This window comes from Monodelphis domestica, chromosome 3 (genome assembly GCF_027887165.1).
Source record: "Monodelphis domestica isolate mMonDom1 chromosome 3, mMonDom1.pri, whole genome shotgun sequence".
In the NCBI taxonomy this organism is placed as follows: Eukaryota; Metazoa; Chordata; class Mammalia; order Didelphimorphia; family Didelphidae; genus Monodelphis; species Monodelphis domestica.
In genome coordinates, this window is record NC_077229.1 from 187,485,820 (window position 1) to 187,505,000 (window position 19,181).

At 35.5% G+C, this 19,181-nt stretch overlaps 1 protein-coding gene across 7 annotated transcripts in view; it reads right to left on the reverse strand.

The window, feature by feature from the left end:
* Positions 1-6,976: 6,976 nt before the first annotated feature.
* The window catches only part of CNBD1 (cyclic nucleotide binding domain containing 1), a 634,668-nt gene continuing 622,463 nt past the window's right edge, over positions 6,977-19,181 (reverse strand). For all 7 annotated transcript variants that reach the window (XM_007488069.3, XM_056823346.1, XM_007488074.3 and 4 more), the window contains 2 exons: positions 16,386-16,445; positions 6,977-7,156 (listed from right to left, as the gene is read on the reverse strand). In XM_007488069.3, coding sequence (XP_007488131.1) covers positions 7,049-7,156; positions 16,386-16,445 — 168 coding nt within the window. In that variant the 3' untranslated portion in view covers positions 6,977-7,048. The remainder of the gene's footprint in view (positions 7,157-16,385; positions 16,446-19,181) is intronic.

Below are 19,181 nucleotides of genomic sequence, written 5' to 3' on the forward strand. Positions count from 1 at the left end.
GACAGATACTTAGATTGGGACTTAAATAAAGAGAATAGTTTAAGACAAGTTAGAAGAATCTTTGTAAACAATTCTTGCAAAGTAATTAAAAATTATTTTAAAACACAATGCCCAAGATGGTCAGATATGGACCTTGAAGAATTGCGAAAAACAGCTATATATGTTTTTAAGGGAAACGAAGAAAAGGAGAAAGAGAATAATGATGACATGGAGGAAATGAAGAAAAAAATGAGATGTGTAATAGATAGGATAACTAAATTAGAAAGTGGGCATGATAATGAACCAACAACAATTGCCCCTCTCCAGAAATCCAATTATCAATCCATTACTTGCCACTTCTGTGAGAAGAAGGGCCACAAAATGATGGAATGTAGAACCTTTCTTAAGATGTTTGGAAGGAATACACAGTTTAATAATGGTTTTAGAAATAATAACTATAGAAATTATGATAATGGTTATAGAAACCAGAATTCTAGAAATTATAATAATGACTATGGAAATAACTATAATGAATATAGAAATAAGAACTTTAGAAACCAGAATTATAGAAATAGGAATTGGGAATTTAATGACAATGCTCAAATTGAAGAAAATTTTAATGATAATACTCAACAATATATGAGAAATGGCGCTTGTCCAAAAATTACTCGAGGTACTAATGACCCTCAGAGAGGTGCCCTTCAGGGGGGTGCCCAAGGAATATCCCAAACACAATGATGGTGCCCGGGGGGGGCTGGAGCACAGGAATCAGAGGATACAACCTTTGATTTCCCAGACCCTGATGTCCTACTACCCATTGTCCCTATCCACTGCCCTCCCCATACTAATGAACCCCATGTTACCTTAAAAGTGGGTAACACCTATTATGATTGTCTATTAGACACCGGAGCTTCCTGGTCTGTATTAAAGAGAACACCTGATTTACAATGTTATTCTATTGGCTCAGAGAATGTAATGGGAGTATCAGGAATAACCCAAAGAGTTAAAAGACTTCCTCCTAGAATGGTGTCTGTAGGACCCCTAGAGGTACAACACTCCTTCCTTTTGATGCCTGACTCCCCTTTAAATTTGCTGGGGAGGGACCTTCTATGCAAACTCAGAGCCACAATAACCTGCTCCCCAGATGGCTCATTATCATTAGAAGTACCAGAGGAATCTTTAAATTTACTCCCTGTACTTCTCTCGGAAAACCAGGAGGCAAAAGAACCTTCCATTTTTGAAATACCTAAAGATATACCGGAGTCTCTTTGGGCCACATCTTCTTCTGATGTAGGCTTACTTAAATCTGCTGTTCCTGTGCAGATAAAAACTAAATCTAGCCCACCTCCTTCTATCCCTCAGTATCCCCTCTCAAAGGAGGCAATTGAGGGTATTATACCAGTTATTAACTCATTAATAGAACAGGGAATAATAATCCCTTGCAAATCTGAATACAACATGCCCATCCTGCCAATTAAAAAACCAAAAAAAGGACCCGATGGCAAACACATCTATAGATTCGTACAGGATCTAAGGGCAGTGAATAATCACGTTATAAAGAGACACTCCGTAGTTTCTAACATACATACTATTATTTCATCTATTCCTAGCACAGCTACATACTTTACAGTAGTAGACTTGTGTTCAGCTTTCTTTTCCATACCAATACATGAAAACTCCAGGCATATTTTTGCTTTCACCTGGAAGGGCTCACAATATACCTGGTGTTGGCTGCCACAGGGTTATGTCAAAAGTCCGAGCTTATTTGAGCAAATTTTGAGCCAAGACACAGACAATATAACATTTAAAAATAGCAAATTAATCAAATATGTAGATGATCTACTCTTGGCTTCAACAGATGCAGAAACATGTCAAGAAGATAGCAAACACCTTCTTTTAGAATTGCACAAAAGAGGACATAAAATCTCTAAGGATAAAGTTCAATGGTGTCTCCAAAAAGTAGAATATTTGGGATTCATCTTGACTGCGGGTGCTCGTTATATTTCTCCAAAACGAATTGAGAACATTCAAAAATTGAGTGCTCCTACCACTAAGAAACAGCTGAGAGCAATTTTAGGAGCAACAGGGTTTTGTAGACAATGGATTCCTTGCTATGGGGAAATCACTAAACCCCTTATAGCATTAACAAAGGATTCGGTTCCTGAACCCCTCAAATTAGAGCCTGAACACTTGTCAGCTCTAACAGATCTGAAAAAGGCTATCATGTCTGCCCCTGCTCTAGGCATCCCAGATTACAACAAGCCATTTACTTTATATGTGCATGAGCGAAGAGGAGTAGCCTCTGGTGTGTTAACTCAGACTTTGGGACCTTCTCAGCGCCCAATTGCTTATTATTCTGCCCAACTAGACCCAGTAGCAGCAGGAGCACCACCATGCCTTAGAGGAGTAGCTGCTACAGCCTTACTAGTAACAAAAACCGTTGATTTAGTATTGGGATGTCCATTAACAATAATGTGCCCACATGAGATTGAAGCATTATTGGTAAAACATAGAACACAGGCATTCTCGGATCAGAGAATTACAAGGTATGAAATAACCTTATTAAATAGTGAAAATATTACCTTGAAAAGCTGTTCAACTCTTAACCCTGCCACCTTGCTTCCAGATTTACCTAATTCAGGAGAACCACTACATAACTGTGAAACATTAGTGTCCATGGCAGAAAAGCCTCGAGATAATCTCTTGGACACTCCCTTAGACAATGCAGATCTGATTTTATTTACCGATGGTTCCTCTTTTATGAGGGATGGCATACGTTACACTGGAGCTGCCGTAGTCTCAGAATTTGCCACTGAATGGTCAGCTTCACTACCTTCTAACATTAGCGCTCAAGGAGCAGAACTCATAGCTCTAAAACAAGCTTGTATAATTGCCAAGGATAAAAAGGCAACAATTTATACGGATTCTAGATATGCTTTCGGCATTTGTCACTCAGTCGGGATGCTATGGCTACAAAGAGGATTTTTAACCTCAGCTGGAAAATCCATAGCTAATGCAGAAATTATTAATGAAGTTCTTTCTGCTCTCAAACTGCCTAAAGACCTAGCTGTAGTTCATTGCTCTGCCCATACAGGTGGCTCTGACCCTGTCTCTAGAGGAAATGACCGAGCAGATGCCGCTGCAAAACTAGCAGCCATAGAAGGACCTGGATTAATTTTAACATTAACAACCACTGATAATTTAAATTTATCACTTTCCTATAATGAAAAGGAAGTGGAAAAATGGAAACAAAAATTTAAAGCAAAACAAATTAATGGAGTATGGGTGTCATCTGAAGGAAAACCCCTGCTCCCTAGAAGTTTCTATAACCAAATTTGCCAATCTATTCATAAAAATGGTCATTTTGGCACCCAGGGCATCGTGGACTCTGTCAAGAGAGTATGGATAGCCCCTGGTATAACTACTGTAGCCTCTAAAGTATGTTCAGCCTGCCCTATTTGCCAGGCATATAACCAACATGCATATCATGGAAAAGCCTTTGGGGGACGTCCTCTGGCTTACACACCTTTTGAACATCTACAGATAGATTTCATAACAATGCCAAAGGCTGGACGTTATAAATTTTGTCTAGTAATTGTAGATCAACTAACCAGATGGCCGGAAGCATTTCCTACGACCCGAGCCACAGCAGATTTTGTTGCAAAGATACTTTTAAAAGAAATTATTCCTCGTTTTGGCCTACTAGCACGTATTGACTCCGATAGAGGGAGTCATTTTACCGATTCTGTCTTAAATCAAATATATTCTTGCTTGGGGATAACTCCAAAATTCCATGTTCCATATCACCCCCAGAGCTCAGGCCAAGTGGAGAGGATGAATAAAGAACTTAAGACTATGATTGGCAAATTATGCACTGAGACCCATTTAAAATGGCCTGAAATTCTCCCTCTGGCCCTATTTTATCTTAGAAGCAGGCCTAGAGGAGACTTACATATTTCACCATTTGAGATGCTTTTTGGACATCCGCCTATACAGGCTAAGCCTTTCTCCCCGGCTTATACATCGCTATTAGGGGGAGATATTACTATTGCTTCCTATATACAGGAGTTACAGCACAAACTACGTGAACTTCATGAATCCGGAGCTGCAGTACAAGCTGGACCATTAGACTTTTCTCTGCATGACCTGAACCCAGGAGATAAAGTTTATATCAAGAATTTCAAGCGAACTGGAGCAACTGAACCTTCATGGGAAGGACCATTCCAAATATTATTAACTACTCCAACATCTATAAAGATTGGAGAAAGAGACTCTTGGATTCACTGCTCACATGTGAAGAAAGCATCTTCTGCTGGGACTGATTGACTCTATCCTATCATATGAATTGTGACTCTATCTTATCATATGAATTGGAGATAATAATCCATAGACAAATGGATGCTGTTTTTTTTTTCAAGAATATATTGAATTACTGATTTTTTTCTTATTTTTTCTTATTTCTTTTCTTTTATTTTTTGATCAGAATATTTGATTTTTTTCTCATTTTTTGTACTGAAGGTACACATAATTAATATTAATATTTTTTCCCTGCAGTAATACAAGTTAATATATATACTCTTGCTATAATATCAATATATGCCTAAAAGCTTTAAACTATGGGAACCTGCCATTTATTGATAAAATATTATAGGACTGTGATTAATGTTTGTGTCTGATTCCAGGAAAAGGGATAAAAACAAGGAGCACAGACTAAACCTGAATAGTGCCAATAGAGCACACATGAAATATTAAAGTGAGACTCAAGGTTGCGACGCTTAACTTATGTTTAAGTCGTAGGACTTCCTTGTATCTACACTCCTTTTGAAGTACTCAAACAAGTACAAAGCTTGACTATCATGCTAGCTCCCTATATCTCTGAAGGAAAAAAATCAGACAAGGGAATGACATTTCCCCATCAAAATAGAATTCTAATTCTTTCCTTCTTATATTATGGCAACTTCCTGTAGTCTTGGCTACAAATGGCTAAGTGAAATATTACTGTATTCTGTCCTACATACTTGTGGGATAGAAATTACTTTAAACTGGACCTATACAAGGCCTATTTTGAATTTTTCTTATGTTTTTGATTATTTTTCTATTCTTTTGATAATTGACACATACACCCCCATAACTGAACATTGCATTCTGAGCTAAACTTGATATTTTTTTTTTTACTTACTTCAGGGGGGATTGTATTTTAATTTAAAATCTAAGAATTTTTGAATTTTTTTTGTTTGAGATTTTATTTTTATAAAAATCCAAGACTTTTGTTTAAGATTTTACTGTTATAAAAAATTTCAAAGATTTTGATTTTGTTCGAGAAAAGATCTTCAAGAAAGAAGCTTGAAACTTTTATATCCAGAGAATGAACTGTTGCAGAAAGATGCCGAAAACCTACACTTCATCAAGAAGATCAAGAACGAACTTTGGATGTGATTGAGTGGACTGAACTTTTGATTGAACATTTATTGTAACATTTATGCCAAAAGGGACTGCCCCTAATTTGGCTTTCTGTCAATGCGCCTAGCAAACATTGGTTTTGCTTTCTTTTCTTTTCTATTTCCTCTCTCACTATTCTAATTTCTCCTAGAAAATTGAATATTGTGTATATCTTTAGTTAGAAGTGAATTTAGAACTACAAAATGATTATGTTAAATGATCAATGGGGAGACTAGTCTCCCAATGATCATCAGGGGGGATCAATGTTACAAGGGAATCACTTTAAAAGACTGATATATATTAATTTAAGGTCGCCCAGGAATCAGCTATGTAATTCCTAAATGAAAAACTCAAGTCAGCCGTCAGCCTTTTTTGGAGTTTAATTACAATAGGAGCAAGAAAGGAATTAGAGATATATATAGAGAGAGAAAGGGGAGAGAAGGGAATAGGGCTTAAATACCCCTTCTGTTTAGGCTGGGCCAAAAGGCCCAAGCCCTTAGATAGCTGGGGCAAAGAAAAGAGATCAGTCCCTATTACTCATGTGTCCAAAATGGAGAAACAGTCTCAGAGGCCCCCACCTTCAGCTTCCTTCAGAGCAAGCTTCCCCCGAGCCCAGGAACCACACCGACCAAAAACTCAACCACCCCCCAGTCTCCAGACCCTCCTATCTTTAAGGACACCATCCAAGTTGCCTCCCCTCAGTCCTCACATCTACCAATCACTCTTCATCAATTTCCCTGTCAATGGAGGCTCTCGCTTAACCCAGGACCGCCCAGAGGTTTCTGGCTTTTGCACATGTCTGTTGAAGGTCATATTTCAAATGATTAAATCTATACTCCTTTGCTACAGCCCTTTCTAAATCCTGTTAACTTGAGTATGGTAGAGATTGGAATAATTAAATTTTGATCTAGGCTGCAGCCCTTACTCAATCCTATTAGGACTGAATAGGGTGGAGTATCTCCATTGTATCAATTCTAAAATCAATCAAGACTCAAAGAAATTCCTGTTCTATGCTTAAGCATAGGTCAAAGTCCTTTCCATTGTTCAGCAAAGGGTTTCTGTCCTAAAGTAATCTTAAGAAGGGAAGAGAAGGAACCTCCCATGCCAATGGAGTTCCCATTCCAATAGACTATCAGTAAGAAATTTTCCAAGTATGAAATATCCCAATGGTGAAATTTCCAACATTTATAAGTCTAAGGAAATTTGAGGTTTACACTAAGTAGACTGCACATCTCAAATAATTACTACTAATAATAATATATATATTGTATTTTATAAAACTCTTGAGAAACAGTTTAAATAAATTGTCTTTATTCAGGCATGTACACTATTTCAATGACGGGGGGAAACTAAATTCCATTTGAAAACCAATTATTTTAATGCTTTTTAATAGAACTATACTCTTGAATATAAAAATACATAATGGGGTCAGGAGGGGGAAGCATGAGGGAACAGAAACCTATATTTGCCTAACATAAATAAAAGAGATTTACAGGAAGAATGGAAGGTAAAGGGAAGATTGTGATTAATTAAAAAATAAACAAACAGAGACAGAGAAGAAGATATAACCTGCATGCAATTTCCAAGTTTCTTGGGAATTGGTGTCCCTTAAATAACAGTCAGTTAGCATTTAGAAAACTGAATTATCTCCAATTTCTCTTTTTGCCCACAAATGACACCATCTTCTATTCTCAGGTTTAACTCCTTTGTAATCCAAAGAATCCTGCATTGTTTTGTTCTGTAACAAAATAAATGTTAAAAAAATTAACTTTATTACTTTTAACTTTTAACAATATTCATAACATTAAAAACATGTGTCCAAAATGCAAAGAGAAAAAAATGACACTTAAGAATGAGAATAAAAAACAAAAAGTAATAGCAATCAGTAATAGAATGATTAAATATTGAATTTTTATATCTTTAGACCAAACACTGTTCATTCATTATTCTCCATTTGTTATAAATTTGCTACTTGGAGTCTATAAATAAAATGGGTGTAAAGTATTCAGGAAGTTATCTGCAGACAGGTTCCTCCCCTAATACAAATTATTCTAGTTTATTTTTATTAGCAACTTCAATATGAAAAAGCAAGGATAGAAGATCAGAGTATCCATCCAAAAACAATTTGTAAAAGGGAAGTTAGGAAGTTCAGTGTATTGAAAATTGATTCTAGAGATGGGAGGTCTTAGGTTCAAATTTGATCTCAGACACTTCCTCACCGTGTGACCTTGAGCAAGTCATTTAACCCTAATTCCTTAGTCCTTATTGTTATTCAGCTTAGTAATGATATGAAGACAGATGGTAATGATGTAAAATATATAAACAATCTGTAAGAATTTATTAAGTATCTTTTATCAACCACTTTGCTAATGCTAAAATCTAGGAATAAAAGTGTAAAGAATGAAATAATCCCTACTGCAAATGGGCTTACATTGTAATATAGGAGAGCAATGCATTTATAAGAATACATTCACATATATTGAATGATTATAATTATTAAAATAATATAATACATATTAAATTATAATATGTAATATGCTTTATGTGAATGTATATTCATATGTAAATATAAAATGAAAAATGCAAATATATTCAAAACACCAAATTATGATGTAGTTTGGGAGGACCATATGAGAAGTAAGGAGAATCCAGAATAGCTTCATGATTGAGGTGAATCTTAAAGAGAAAGACTCTATAAAGCTTAGTATGCTTAATACAGGGTCTCCTACATAATAGGTACTTAATATTTATTGAATTGATTTGAATTTAAGCTCGGGCTAAAAGGAAGTGCATTGCAGGCATAGAGAACAGCCAGTGCAAATACACAAAAACTGCAAATTGAATACTGTATATGAGGAAATAAGAAGGCAGGTTTGGTTGGATTGCAGAATGTGGGAGGGGTGACTAAAGTCAAAAGAGGTCTCCAAAAATTAATTTAGTACCTCACACCTAGCACACTGGCAAATATGGCCTCAAAGGAAAGTGATAAATGTTGGAGGGGATGTGACAAAATTAGGACACTAATATACTGCTGGTGGAGTTGCAAATTGGTTCAACCATTCTGGAGGGCAATTTGGAACTATGCCCAAAGGACTCTAAAAGACTCTCTGCCCTTTGACCCAGTCATAGCACTGTTGGGTTTCTACCCCAAAGAGATAATAAGGAAAAAGACATGTACAAGAATATTCATAGCCTCACTCTTTGTGGTGGCAAAAAAATTGGAAAATGAGGGGGTGTCCATCAATTGGGCAAAGACTGAACTCACTGTGGTATCTATTGGTGATAGAATACTATTGTGCTGAAAGGAATAATGAACTGGAGGATTTCTATGTCAACTGGAACAACCTCCAGGAATTGATGCAGACTGAGAGGAGCAGAGCCAGGAGAACATTGTACACAGAGACTGATACACTGTGGTACAATCGAATGTAATGGACTTCTCTGCTAGCAGCAATGCAACAACCCAGGACAATTCTGAGGGACTTATCAGAAAGAACACATCCAGAGAAAGAATGTGGAAGCAGAAATGCAGAAAAAAACATATGATTGATCACATGGTTGAATGGGGATATGATTAGGGTTTTGGCATTAAAAGATTATTCTATTGAATAACATGGCAATAGGTTTTAAACAATGATATATGTATAACCCAGTGAAATTGTTTATCAGCTCCAGGGCAGGGGTGGAAAGAGGTGTGTGTGTGTGTGTGTGTGTGTGTGTGTGTGTGTGTGTGTGTGTGTGTAAATAATGAATCATGTAACCATGAAAAAATATTCTAAAGGAAAAAATATTAAAAAGTAAAGGAAATAAAGATGGGGAAATTAATTTAGTACCCTATTATAAAAGGCTATCAAAAATAAAAAAGTTTATATTTTATTCTAAAGTCCATAAAGGTATATGGATATTGAGTGAGTAACGAGGGTTATTATGAACTTTAGGAAAATCACTTTCACTGTGTAGGATTGACTGGAGTGGAAAGAGATGAGACAAGTAGAGCAGTTAGTAAGCTGGTAAAAGTTGACATGAAGAATAAGAAGAAATCAGAGGAAAATAGTGATATAATGATACCAGGAGTTATAATAGGTTTAGAATCATAAAATATTTTGAAGATCATTTAATTCAATCTCATCACTTTTATAAAGAAATGGAAAATAAAGTTAATAATCATTAAGAATCTTGTCTAATATCACCTGGATGTCAGGGCTCAGGTTACAGTGGTTCTCAACCTTTCTAATGCCGTGACCCCGCAATACAGCTCCTCATGTTGCAGTGACCCCAAACCAAAAAATTATTTTGGTGGCTACTTCAAAACTGTAATTTTGCTACAGTTATGATTCGGAATGTAAATACCTGATATGCATTATGTATTCTCCTTGTTACAAATGGAGAGGTTGAGAACCGCTGGCTCAGGACATTCAGAGGTATTTCCACACTGCTCTTAAAGAGTAACAAGTAGTCTCCAACTTTTCCATATATTCTATCATGCAACATTTCACTAATGCTTATGTAATATCATTGCATTATTCTCTAGTTAATGTAGATTTTTCCTTTCTCCTTTTTCTCCTCCAGAAAAAAAAATGTCCTAAATTATTTGAGGATGAAGACTGTTTCTTCTACCTCTTTTTTTTTTATCCCTCTGCTCTCATCCCTAAACCCTGAGAATATAGCAGTTGTATGGAAATTCCTGTCAAATGAAGAGCCTGTGATAAATAATGCATTTAGCTTGTCTGAGGAAATACTGAAGTGAAAAGTTTCTCATGATAAGTGCTTTGGCATAGCAAAGAAAGTGTTAGGAGTAATAAAAGATACTTCTAGGAGTAAATTCATTTGCCAGAGATAGGGAGAGAGAACTAGTTTTAAAACTATGGGAAATATTAAGGATTCAACTTTTGAGATCCCTTTCATTAAAAAAGAATGGAAGAGGATACACATTATCTTATGTCTCCTATAATAAGTATGGCTACCTACTCAAATATCCATAAGTTAATGTTCTTTCCAGGGATTTGAATCACAATCTATCGCTGCCTACACATCTTGGCTAGCTGTCATCCATGTCCTCCCATAGGTTTGCATCCAAGGTGCAAAGGGTCTGGTCTGCTTTACATTCTCTCCATATTTCAAAGATTCAAATGCTGTTTAACAATTACTCTTTACTCTTACTATATAAATAGCATATCTCATTTTCCACTCTCTCATTTCTTTTGTGACACTCTCTACTACTTCTCCTTGTTTCTAATGTGTGACAGCTTCTCCATGTGATTCCCTTGTTTTTTGGTGATCAACAGTTTCAGTTTGTTTTAGTCTACACTGTTTCATGACAACAAATGGTCATATACCTGGAATTCTGAGTCTAGATAAACTATGAACTACTTTTCAGGCATAGTCTGATAAGTATGGTGAATGATGAATAAAGATTTACAAGCAAAAACTTTGAAAAGAAACCAAAACAATCTGATACTCAGATTACAAAATAACAAAAACAACAGAACTCAATTTTTTTAAGCCTAAGCTCACATATAATCTTCAAAGCAAAGCTATTCCACATCCTCTCAGATATTGCTGCTTCCTTCCATTCAAATTATATTATACATCCTTTCTGATGGTGCATATTCTTTGAAGAATTTAGACATTTTGGGAGAAGGGAAGATTTATATTTTAGGGTGACAGAATCTTATATTGAAATCCTAGAAAAGACTTCAGAATCTATCTAGTCAAAACATTCATTTTACAGATGAATAAACTGAGGCTCATGTAAATTTAGTTCAAAGTCATGTAAGTAGTGAATTTGAACCAAGGCTCTCTAATTCTTTCTCTATCTGCATATAGTACACTACTTTCCATGAGTATTTGTTGAGTTCTGTGGAGCAAGAAATTAATAAAATTATCCAGAGTTCAAGACAAAAAGTAACTTTCACATCATTTCTTCTGTATATGTCAGGAGAAAGTTATTTTACAGCTGAATGGCCATATAATTCTTCAGTTTACTACTTGACTCTATAGATAAAACTCTTCCAATCTGTGATTAACATATAATACATTTATTCAGCCTATTGAAATAAATAATGATCTCAATTCTATGATCAAAAGGGGAGCATCTTAGATTTGGCATATCCCACAATTATAATAATTTTCACTTCTGGATGACATATTCCATTTTATCAGGGAGACTGGCCTGAGGCAGCTGATTAATTAATATAGTAACTTGATACACAAAGATTCAAGCATAACAAGTGAAAATTAGTTTAGTGGCCTCCTGTTAATCTTTGAGGGTTCAGGAGAGACCAATAAAATGATTAAGTGATAGGAAAATAGGATTTAAGAAGGAAGCTAAAGAATTGGTAAAATTTAGCCTGGAGGAAAAAAAAAAGTAGAGGAATTTTTATTTTCAGGTTCCTTAACCATAAAGAGATATTTCACAGATGAGATATTTCAGAGTTTTAAATTATGTTATGAATGCCTGGCTAAAAGAAGTACTGACCACATAAACAAGATAGAATAAGAGCTTAGGTTATATTTTCCATTTTTATTCAAATTAATTTATCTGAATAATTATTTCAGAGTCTGAATCTATAGGATAGGGACAATTAGTAGTGGCTGCCTTGGAGATTCAAGATTCTTTTAAATTGATGCTTCTGCTGCTCTTTTTTTAATAGCAATATTGCAACATAAATGTGGCCCATTGTTTGAGGCATTTAAAAAGATTCTTTTTAAGGACAAAGAGTACTTTTTATATTATAGTTGTAATTAATTACTTATTCAGCACTGTAGGAATCACAGACTTCCACTTTCAATTTTTGTTCATCAGTCATCCACCTGATCTAATTTTGGTAGCCAGGCAAAACTCATCATGTATACAAAATAAAGAAGGAATTCTACTAAAGGAAGATTATCAAAAGGACACCAGCAAAAACAATGATATTATAATTTTGATTTCATTTAAACTAAAATTAAATAGATTTTAAGAATAGAGAATAACAGAAAACCATAGTGATCTCCCTGAATTTTTTAAAATAAAAAAGTAATTTCTCTACCTCTTTTTTCTTTATGGTCACATTGTACTTTAATACAATTTACAGTTATTTAGAATCTAGATAAATTCATGTCAGTTGCTATGTAAAAGCTTTGGGGTAGAAAGACAAACATGAAATTCCCCTTGCCATGTATCTAACATTTTATAGGAATGGGATGTGCAAATGTACCCAGATAAGTCAATAAAGAATATATGAAAATAAATATAAAACAATCCAAAAAAACTAAGGATACCAACAATTGAAAGAATCAGAAAATGTCTTGTGTAGTAAGTGGAACTTAAGCTTTTTAAGATTTTTTAAGATTTCATGACCAATATCAGTTATACTCATTTAGACTTCATTCTTTAAGTGTTATTTTTTATGCATGTCCAAAATAATAACTCATATATAGACAGTGAAACTTTAGATTTAGATTTTAAACTATAACAAATTCTTTTGGTTTATACCACACCACCAGCAATTTTTTCTCAACAATCCTTCTAGTTAGATTATTTAAATATTGTCATCTGTTTTACAGATAAGAAAACAAGCTCAGAGAGACAGTGGAAGGCCAAAGTGACAAAATTGTTAAGTCATTGGGAGAATTCTCTTAGTTATTCTCTGTTAATCTTTTCCTGTGCTTTCATTTTTTCTCTCCACACCCTTTTCTAGAGCCTGGATTTATTTTTTTTCCAACTAATCCCTTGCTTTTCCAACTTCATCTCTACTCTTTGACTTTTTTAAAATATAACTTTATTTTTAAAATATTTTCCATGGTTCTATGATTCATTTTCTCTCACTCGTCTCTTTTCTCTCCCCTCCTGGTGCTGACAAGCAATTCCACTGAGTTATACATGTATCATCCCTTAAAGCCTATTTCCATATTATTCACTTTTGTAAAAGAGTACTCATTTAAAGCCCAAACCCCATATCCTATACCCATATAAACAAATGATAAATCCTATTTTCTTCTGGATTTCTACTCCCACAGTTCCTTTTCTAGATGTGGATAGTATTCTTTCTCATAAGTACCTTGGGATTATCCTGGATTGTTGCATTGCTATTAGTAGCAAAGTCTATTAGGTTTGATCATCCCACAATGTTACAGTTTCTGTGTACAATGTTCTGATTCTACTCATTTCACTCCACATGAGTTTGTGGAGATCTTATAGTTATATATAGTTATATCTTCTAGTTCTTATAGAAACCAAGCAGTTCCGCACAATAGTATTCTATCACCAGCAGATATCACAATTTGTCCAGTCATTTCCCAATTGAGAGATATCTCCTCATTTTCCAATTTTTTGCCACCACAAAAAGCTCAGTTATAAGTTATTTTGTACAAACAGGTCCTTTCCCCTTTTTAAATATCTCTTTGGAATATAATCTATGACTCTTAAGAGCCTTCCAATTTCCCAGTCATCTCTGCTATAAAGCCAAGCCTGATTTCCTTGTCTGACTGTCTTCTACTAGAAGATGGATCAATGGATACAGCACAAGACCTAGAATCAGGAAGATCTGAGTTCAACTAAAGCCTCAGATACTTACTAGCTATGTGTCCTTGGGGAAATTACTTAACCCTGTTTGCCTCAGTTTCCTCATCTAAAAAAAAGCTGGAGAAGGAAATCACAAACTAGTCCGGTATTTTTGCAAAAAAAAAAAAAAAAGCCCCAAGTGGAGTTATGAAGAGTTGGACATGACTGAAATGCCTGTTATTACAACAGGAATGGCTGATGCCACTCCAGATCCCCCCAAGCATTTTCAATTTCTCCTATGCATTGACCATGCTTGGTAATATAATAATGTGTCTCTGTAAAATATGCTCTACTAAAAGTTTGGGTTCCATGATATAAAATTGTCTTTGTATATGTTTGTTCAATTGAACTAATTTTTGTCCTATGGGGAGAATATGAATTGTTCTGGAAATATGGTCAGTTAGTAATTAAGTCTGCGTTACAATAAGCAGCTAAGGCTAATGATGAGTTTCAGCAGTCTATCTGAGATATATAAAGTTTCCCTTGCAGGTTCCTTATGCTCTTTTAGAACACTCCAACAACACACCTAATCTACCACAGTACGGTGATTATATGCCCTTCCTTCTTGTCTAATTTCTTTTTTAACTGATCAGCTATGGTTTTTGTATTAGCCACAATTACATGCTTTAAGTTTTTGTTTTTTTTTTAACCCTTGTATTCTGTCTTAGAATTGATACTAAATATTACTTCCAAGGCAGAAGAAAGGTAAGGGCTAGCCAATTGGGGTTAAGTGGCTAGTCCAGGATCACCCGACTAGAAAGTATCTGAGGCCATATTTGAACCCAGGACTTTCCCCCTCCAAGCTTGGCTCTCTATACACTGAGCACCCTAACTGTCCCCTATATGTTTTAAAATTTACCAACAAATCTTCAACTACATGTACTAAATTTCTATCTCTGTGTCTTACTGTCCTTCATCCTAAATCTTGTCCTAAACTCTGACTTTCCTTGGCTTCCTTCAAGATTCAGCTCAAATTGTACCTTCTACAAATAGTCCTTCCTGACTCCTTAACCCCAATGTCTTCACCTTTCAGATTACTTTCCTATAATCTGTTTATATATTTTATCAATCTAAAAATTTACATATACTGCGGAAAGAGCTCGGGAATATAGCTGAATGAGAAGGTTGATCCATAGCTGGAAAGTGCTTGGTGTTTGAGGATGTTACACATATATCCATTCAATAGACATACCCAGTGTGCAAATATATCTAAATCAGCTGTTCAAAACAAAACATAATAAAAGAACAATAACAACAACAACAACAAAAAAACCCAGTTACAGTTACTTAGTTCCTAAGGCAAAAGAAAATCATTCCTTCCAGCTGCAGGAACCACTGTTTGAATGTGGGAATTGTTCTTCCCTGTGGTCCAGTGTTGTCAATTCTCTGGAGGGGAGTATTTTTTCAGAAAGAATTATGACAGTCAGTAGAACACATTTCCACCCTTCCCTATCTTTCACACCATTTTTAGCTCTGTGCAGACTGACACGATACAGGGGACAAAGTGGGGGAGAGGGAAAACAACTTGGACTAAAGCGGTGATAGTTTGACAAGCCCTTACCTCATGGGGACCCAGACTTTGAGTCAAAGGAGAGGGGTCTTTAAATCACTTTGAAAATCAGCTGTCATCTGACTCAAGAGTACTTAGTGTCCCTATGGCGTTCGATGCAAGGAAAATGAAATGTATCATCCCCAGTTTTTTGGCTGCCCTTTTCACTTTCTCCTTTTCTGGCAATCACAGAGAGTTGTGATCCTTAATTTGCCTTAAATGACATGACTATGCCATATATTATGCAGTTGAAATAGAAATGAATAATGGTTACTGAAAGAGTGGCTACATTACCTTGGACACTGCAGCAGTATTTTATCTTTCCCTACATTGGTGCCAGTAGAGAATATGGCGGTGAACACCTAGAATGAAGTCCCAGTCTCCTTTGCCCCCACCCCCTACCCACCTCATTTTCCTCCTAACATATCTAATGACATTGGTAGCTAATTTTTTAAACTGACAGCAGTTTCCTGAGCAAATCTCTGGGAACTTATGAAAAGCTCCACTTTCAGAAGTACTTCTCTTTCCCCCACCAAAGAATTTTCCTTAGAAACAAATGACAAGCTCTGTCTTTTCATTGACTTCCATACCCCTTATTTTGCAAATTTTTGGAGTAAATAAAAATGGAAAGCAAAGGTAATACTGTCTTCTTTTTTATGTCACTTGAATGATCCTACTACATTAGATGGGAAATAAAAGATTATGGCTAATTTCAATAAAACCCCTTCTTTTGTATGATAATTACATCAATTATTTAATTTTCCTTAATCTTCTTACCTTCTAATTTGAAGTCATCACTAGTTTAATAGTTTTTGCCAAAATGGCAAGGATGCTAATTTTATCCTCTACATTTTATTACATAAAATCCAATACCTTGAATCTTTTCCATTCCTTATGTTGTCGCCGTGTTATATATTCATTTTGGACCTCCTCCTGCATGAAAACAGAACCGTGCTGATTAGTTAAATCAAGGCTTTCTTTCAATTATTTAAGATCTTCTGTGGCTGCATTTCAACTACTGATTTTATAATCCTTTCATGATTTATGACCTGATTTGCAGTATATACTCCTACACCTTGCATATTCTTTCAGGGTGGTGAAATACATGTTAGTAAATGTTATTTTTTGGCTTCCTCAAAAATAGGAATGCTCCTTTTTTAAATGTAGATAATAATGTCTCTCTAAGGAAGAAATACTTGATGAGTATATCAACTGCAACAAAAATCTTAACAACTTTCTCAAAATCAGGTAAACATTTATGAGGAAGAACTTTGATGCTGAAGTACTCTTGTGTCTAAGTGCTTAAGAATCACATTTTCTGTGCTGTGTGCCAATCAGTAAGCATTTATTAAGTGCTTATGACATATCAGTTGAAGAAAAGATGATTCAGCAGCAGACAGAGAGAGCAGAAGCTTATATTCACCAGTCAACTACTGTATGGTGAAATGGAAGGAGGCATTGAATAGGGCAAAAGAACAGGAATGAATGCTAGGAGACTGATAAAACACAATCTGGAATCATGCTATTATGTGTGGGGAGTGGGAAAGAAAGGAATCAATACCCATCCCTGCAGGTCTTCTGGCAGAAGCTGAATGACCACTTGCCAGGGGGGTTTCAGTGGAGATTCCATTGATAAATGAATTGGACTTATTGGCCACTGAAATCTTTGCTAACCGACAGATTCTATGATTCTGGGAACCAAGAGTTTGATTCTCATGAGTAATGGGGAATATTTATTTGAGCAAATGTTATCAGGCAGCTAGATGGCACAGGTCATACAATACTGAGTCTAAAGTCAGAGAGACCCGAGTTCATATCCAGCCTCAGATACTCTCTCTATAACCTTGGGAAATTCATTTAACCTGTTTTCCTCAGCTTCCTCAACAGTAAAATAGGGATAATGATAGCACCTAACTCCCAGGATTGTTGTGAGGATCAAATGAGATAATATTCATCAAGCTCTTAGCATAGTGCCTTGCATGTAGAAAGTGCTAGATTAATTTCATTATCATTAGGGAAAAAAGAGACAGAACATGTAAGAATGATAGGTTCTGGCAAAAAAATATCATTTTTGTTATAAGATAATTGGTAATTTTTCACTCCTACAAAAGATGAAAAAGACAAGATGATGCTTTGTCTGTCATTACAGGTATACTTCCCCTTAGAGTAAAAATAAGCCTATATAGCATTTACCTTGTTTAGATCTCATTACACCTTTAACTTCGGCTAGAAGGGACTTTAGAGATTTAAGAATGTGGTAATTTTATAGATGAGAAAATGGTAACTCAGGTTAAATGGCTTGCCATTACCAATAGTAAATGTCTGAAGTGGGATTTGAACGTACTTCTTTCTATAACTAAGTCCAACTTGTTGTATTTATGACTTTTTGAGTCATCCAATAATCCTTAAATGGTCTCTCCTGGAACTATTTTCCAGGTTAGTTGTTTTCTCAGTAAGTTATTGCATATTTTCTTTTATTTTTTTTTATTCTTTTGATTTTGTTTTATTGTTTCTTGGTGTCTCCTGAAGTCATTAGCTTCTAATTGTCCAATTCTAATGTTTAAACACTGAATTTCTTCCTTGATCTTTTTATTGTCCTTTTCCTATTAGTCCTTTTTATTGTCCTTTTCCTATTAGTCCATTTTCTTTTCAATTCATTCTTCTCTTCTTCAGACATTTTTGCCTCATTTTCTAACAGGTCAATTCTGGCTTTCAGTGAACTATTTTCTTGTTTGATTCCTCTGCCTCTGTTTTCAGATGACCTATTTTGCTTTGTAGGCTACTATTTTTCTTTTGTCATTTTTCTTCAACCTGTTTATTTGATTTCTAAAGTCCTTTTCCAGCTCCTCCTGAGCCTGCATTCAATACCCTAGGTTTTTTGAGGCTTTGCTTTTTGTTCTCTGGATCCCATCCTCCTCCATTGGTTCTGTTCTTCTGTCCTTAACCTCACAGAAACTTTCAATTATAATTTTCTTTTTTTCTCTTGTTTACTTATTTTATTTATTTTTTATTCATTTACTTTTCCTGCCCTGTGGACTATAGACTTGTCCCTCTGTTGATTTACTGAACCAGAGTTTTTGAACTGTAATGACCTGAGGCTAAATTTTCTATTTTTTTCAATCCTCTTCTGATATACTGGATTCCAGTTGAGCTAACCTGCTGACCTGACCTGCCTTGGAGAAAATTCTTCATTGTATCTAGAGGGATTGAGAGTGTCCAGTCAGGTTCCCCCCCACCACCAATTTCCTCCCTGATAGCCATTATCAGAGCCCTGGACCTCATGTGGTGGGTTAGAGGCATTCCCTTGTAGCTGGAGCCTCTGCCAGGGGCTTACACAGATAATGCAGTCTCATCACAGGTTTCAGCTGGGTAGATGGGTAAGAGTGTTCAGCCAACTCATCTCTTCCTTATTCCATGAAAATACTGGACAAAAATGATCAATATTCTGTAATTTATTAAGTTAAATTAATCTAGATATCAAATTCCCACTCATTTTACTATTTGCTGTCTTGGTTAGTCTCTTTCTCTCTCTCCTTCTCTCTTTCTCCATATGTATGCATATACATCTTTCATTGTTGCCTGTAATAAAAATAGCTCACATTTATAAGATTCTTTATTAAATTTGGTAAGATACCTATCACTTGAGGTTCTGTGGTAGAGGCTGGAGAG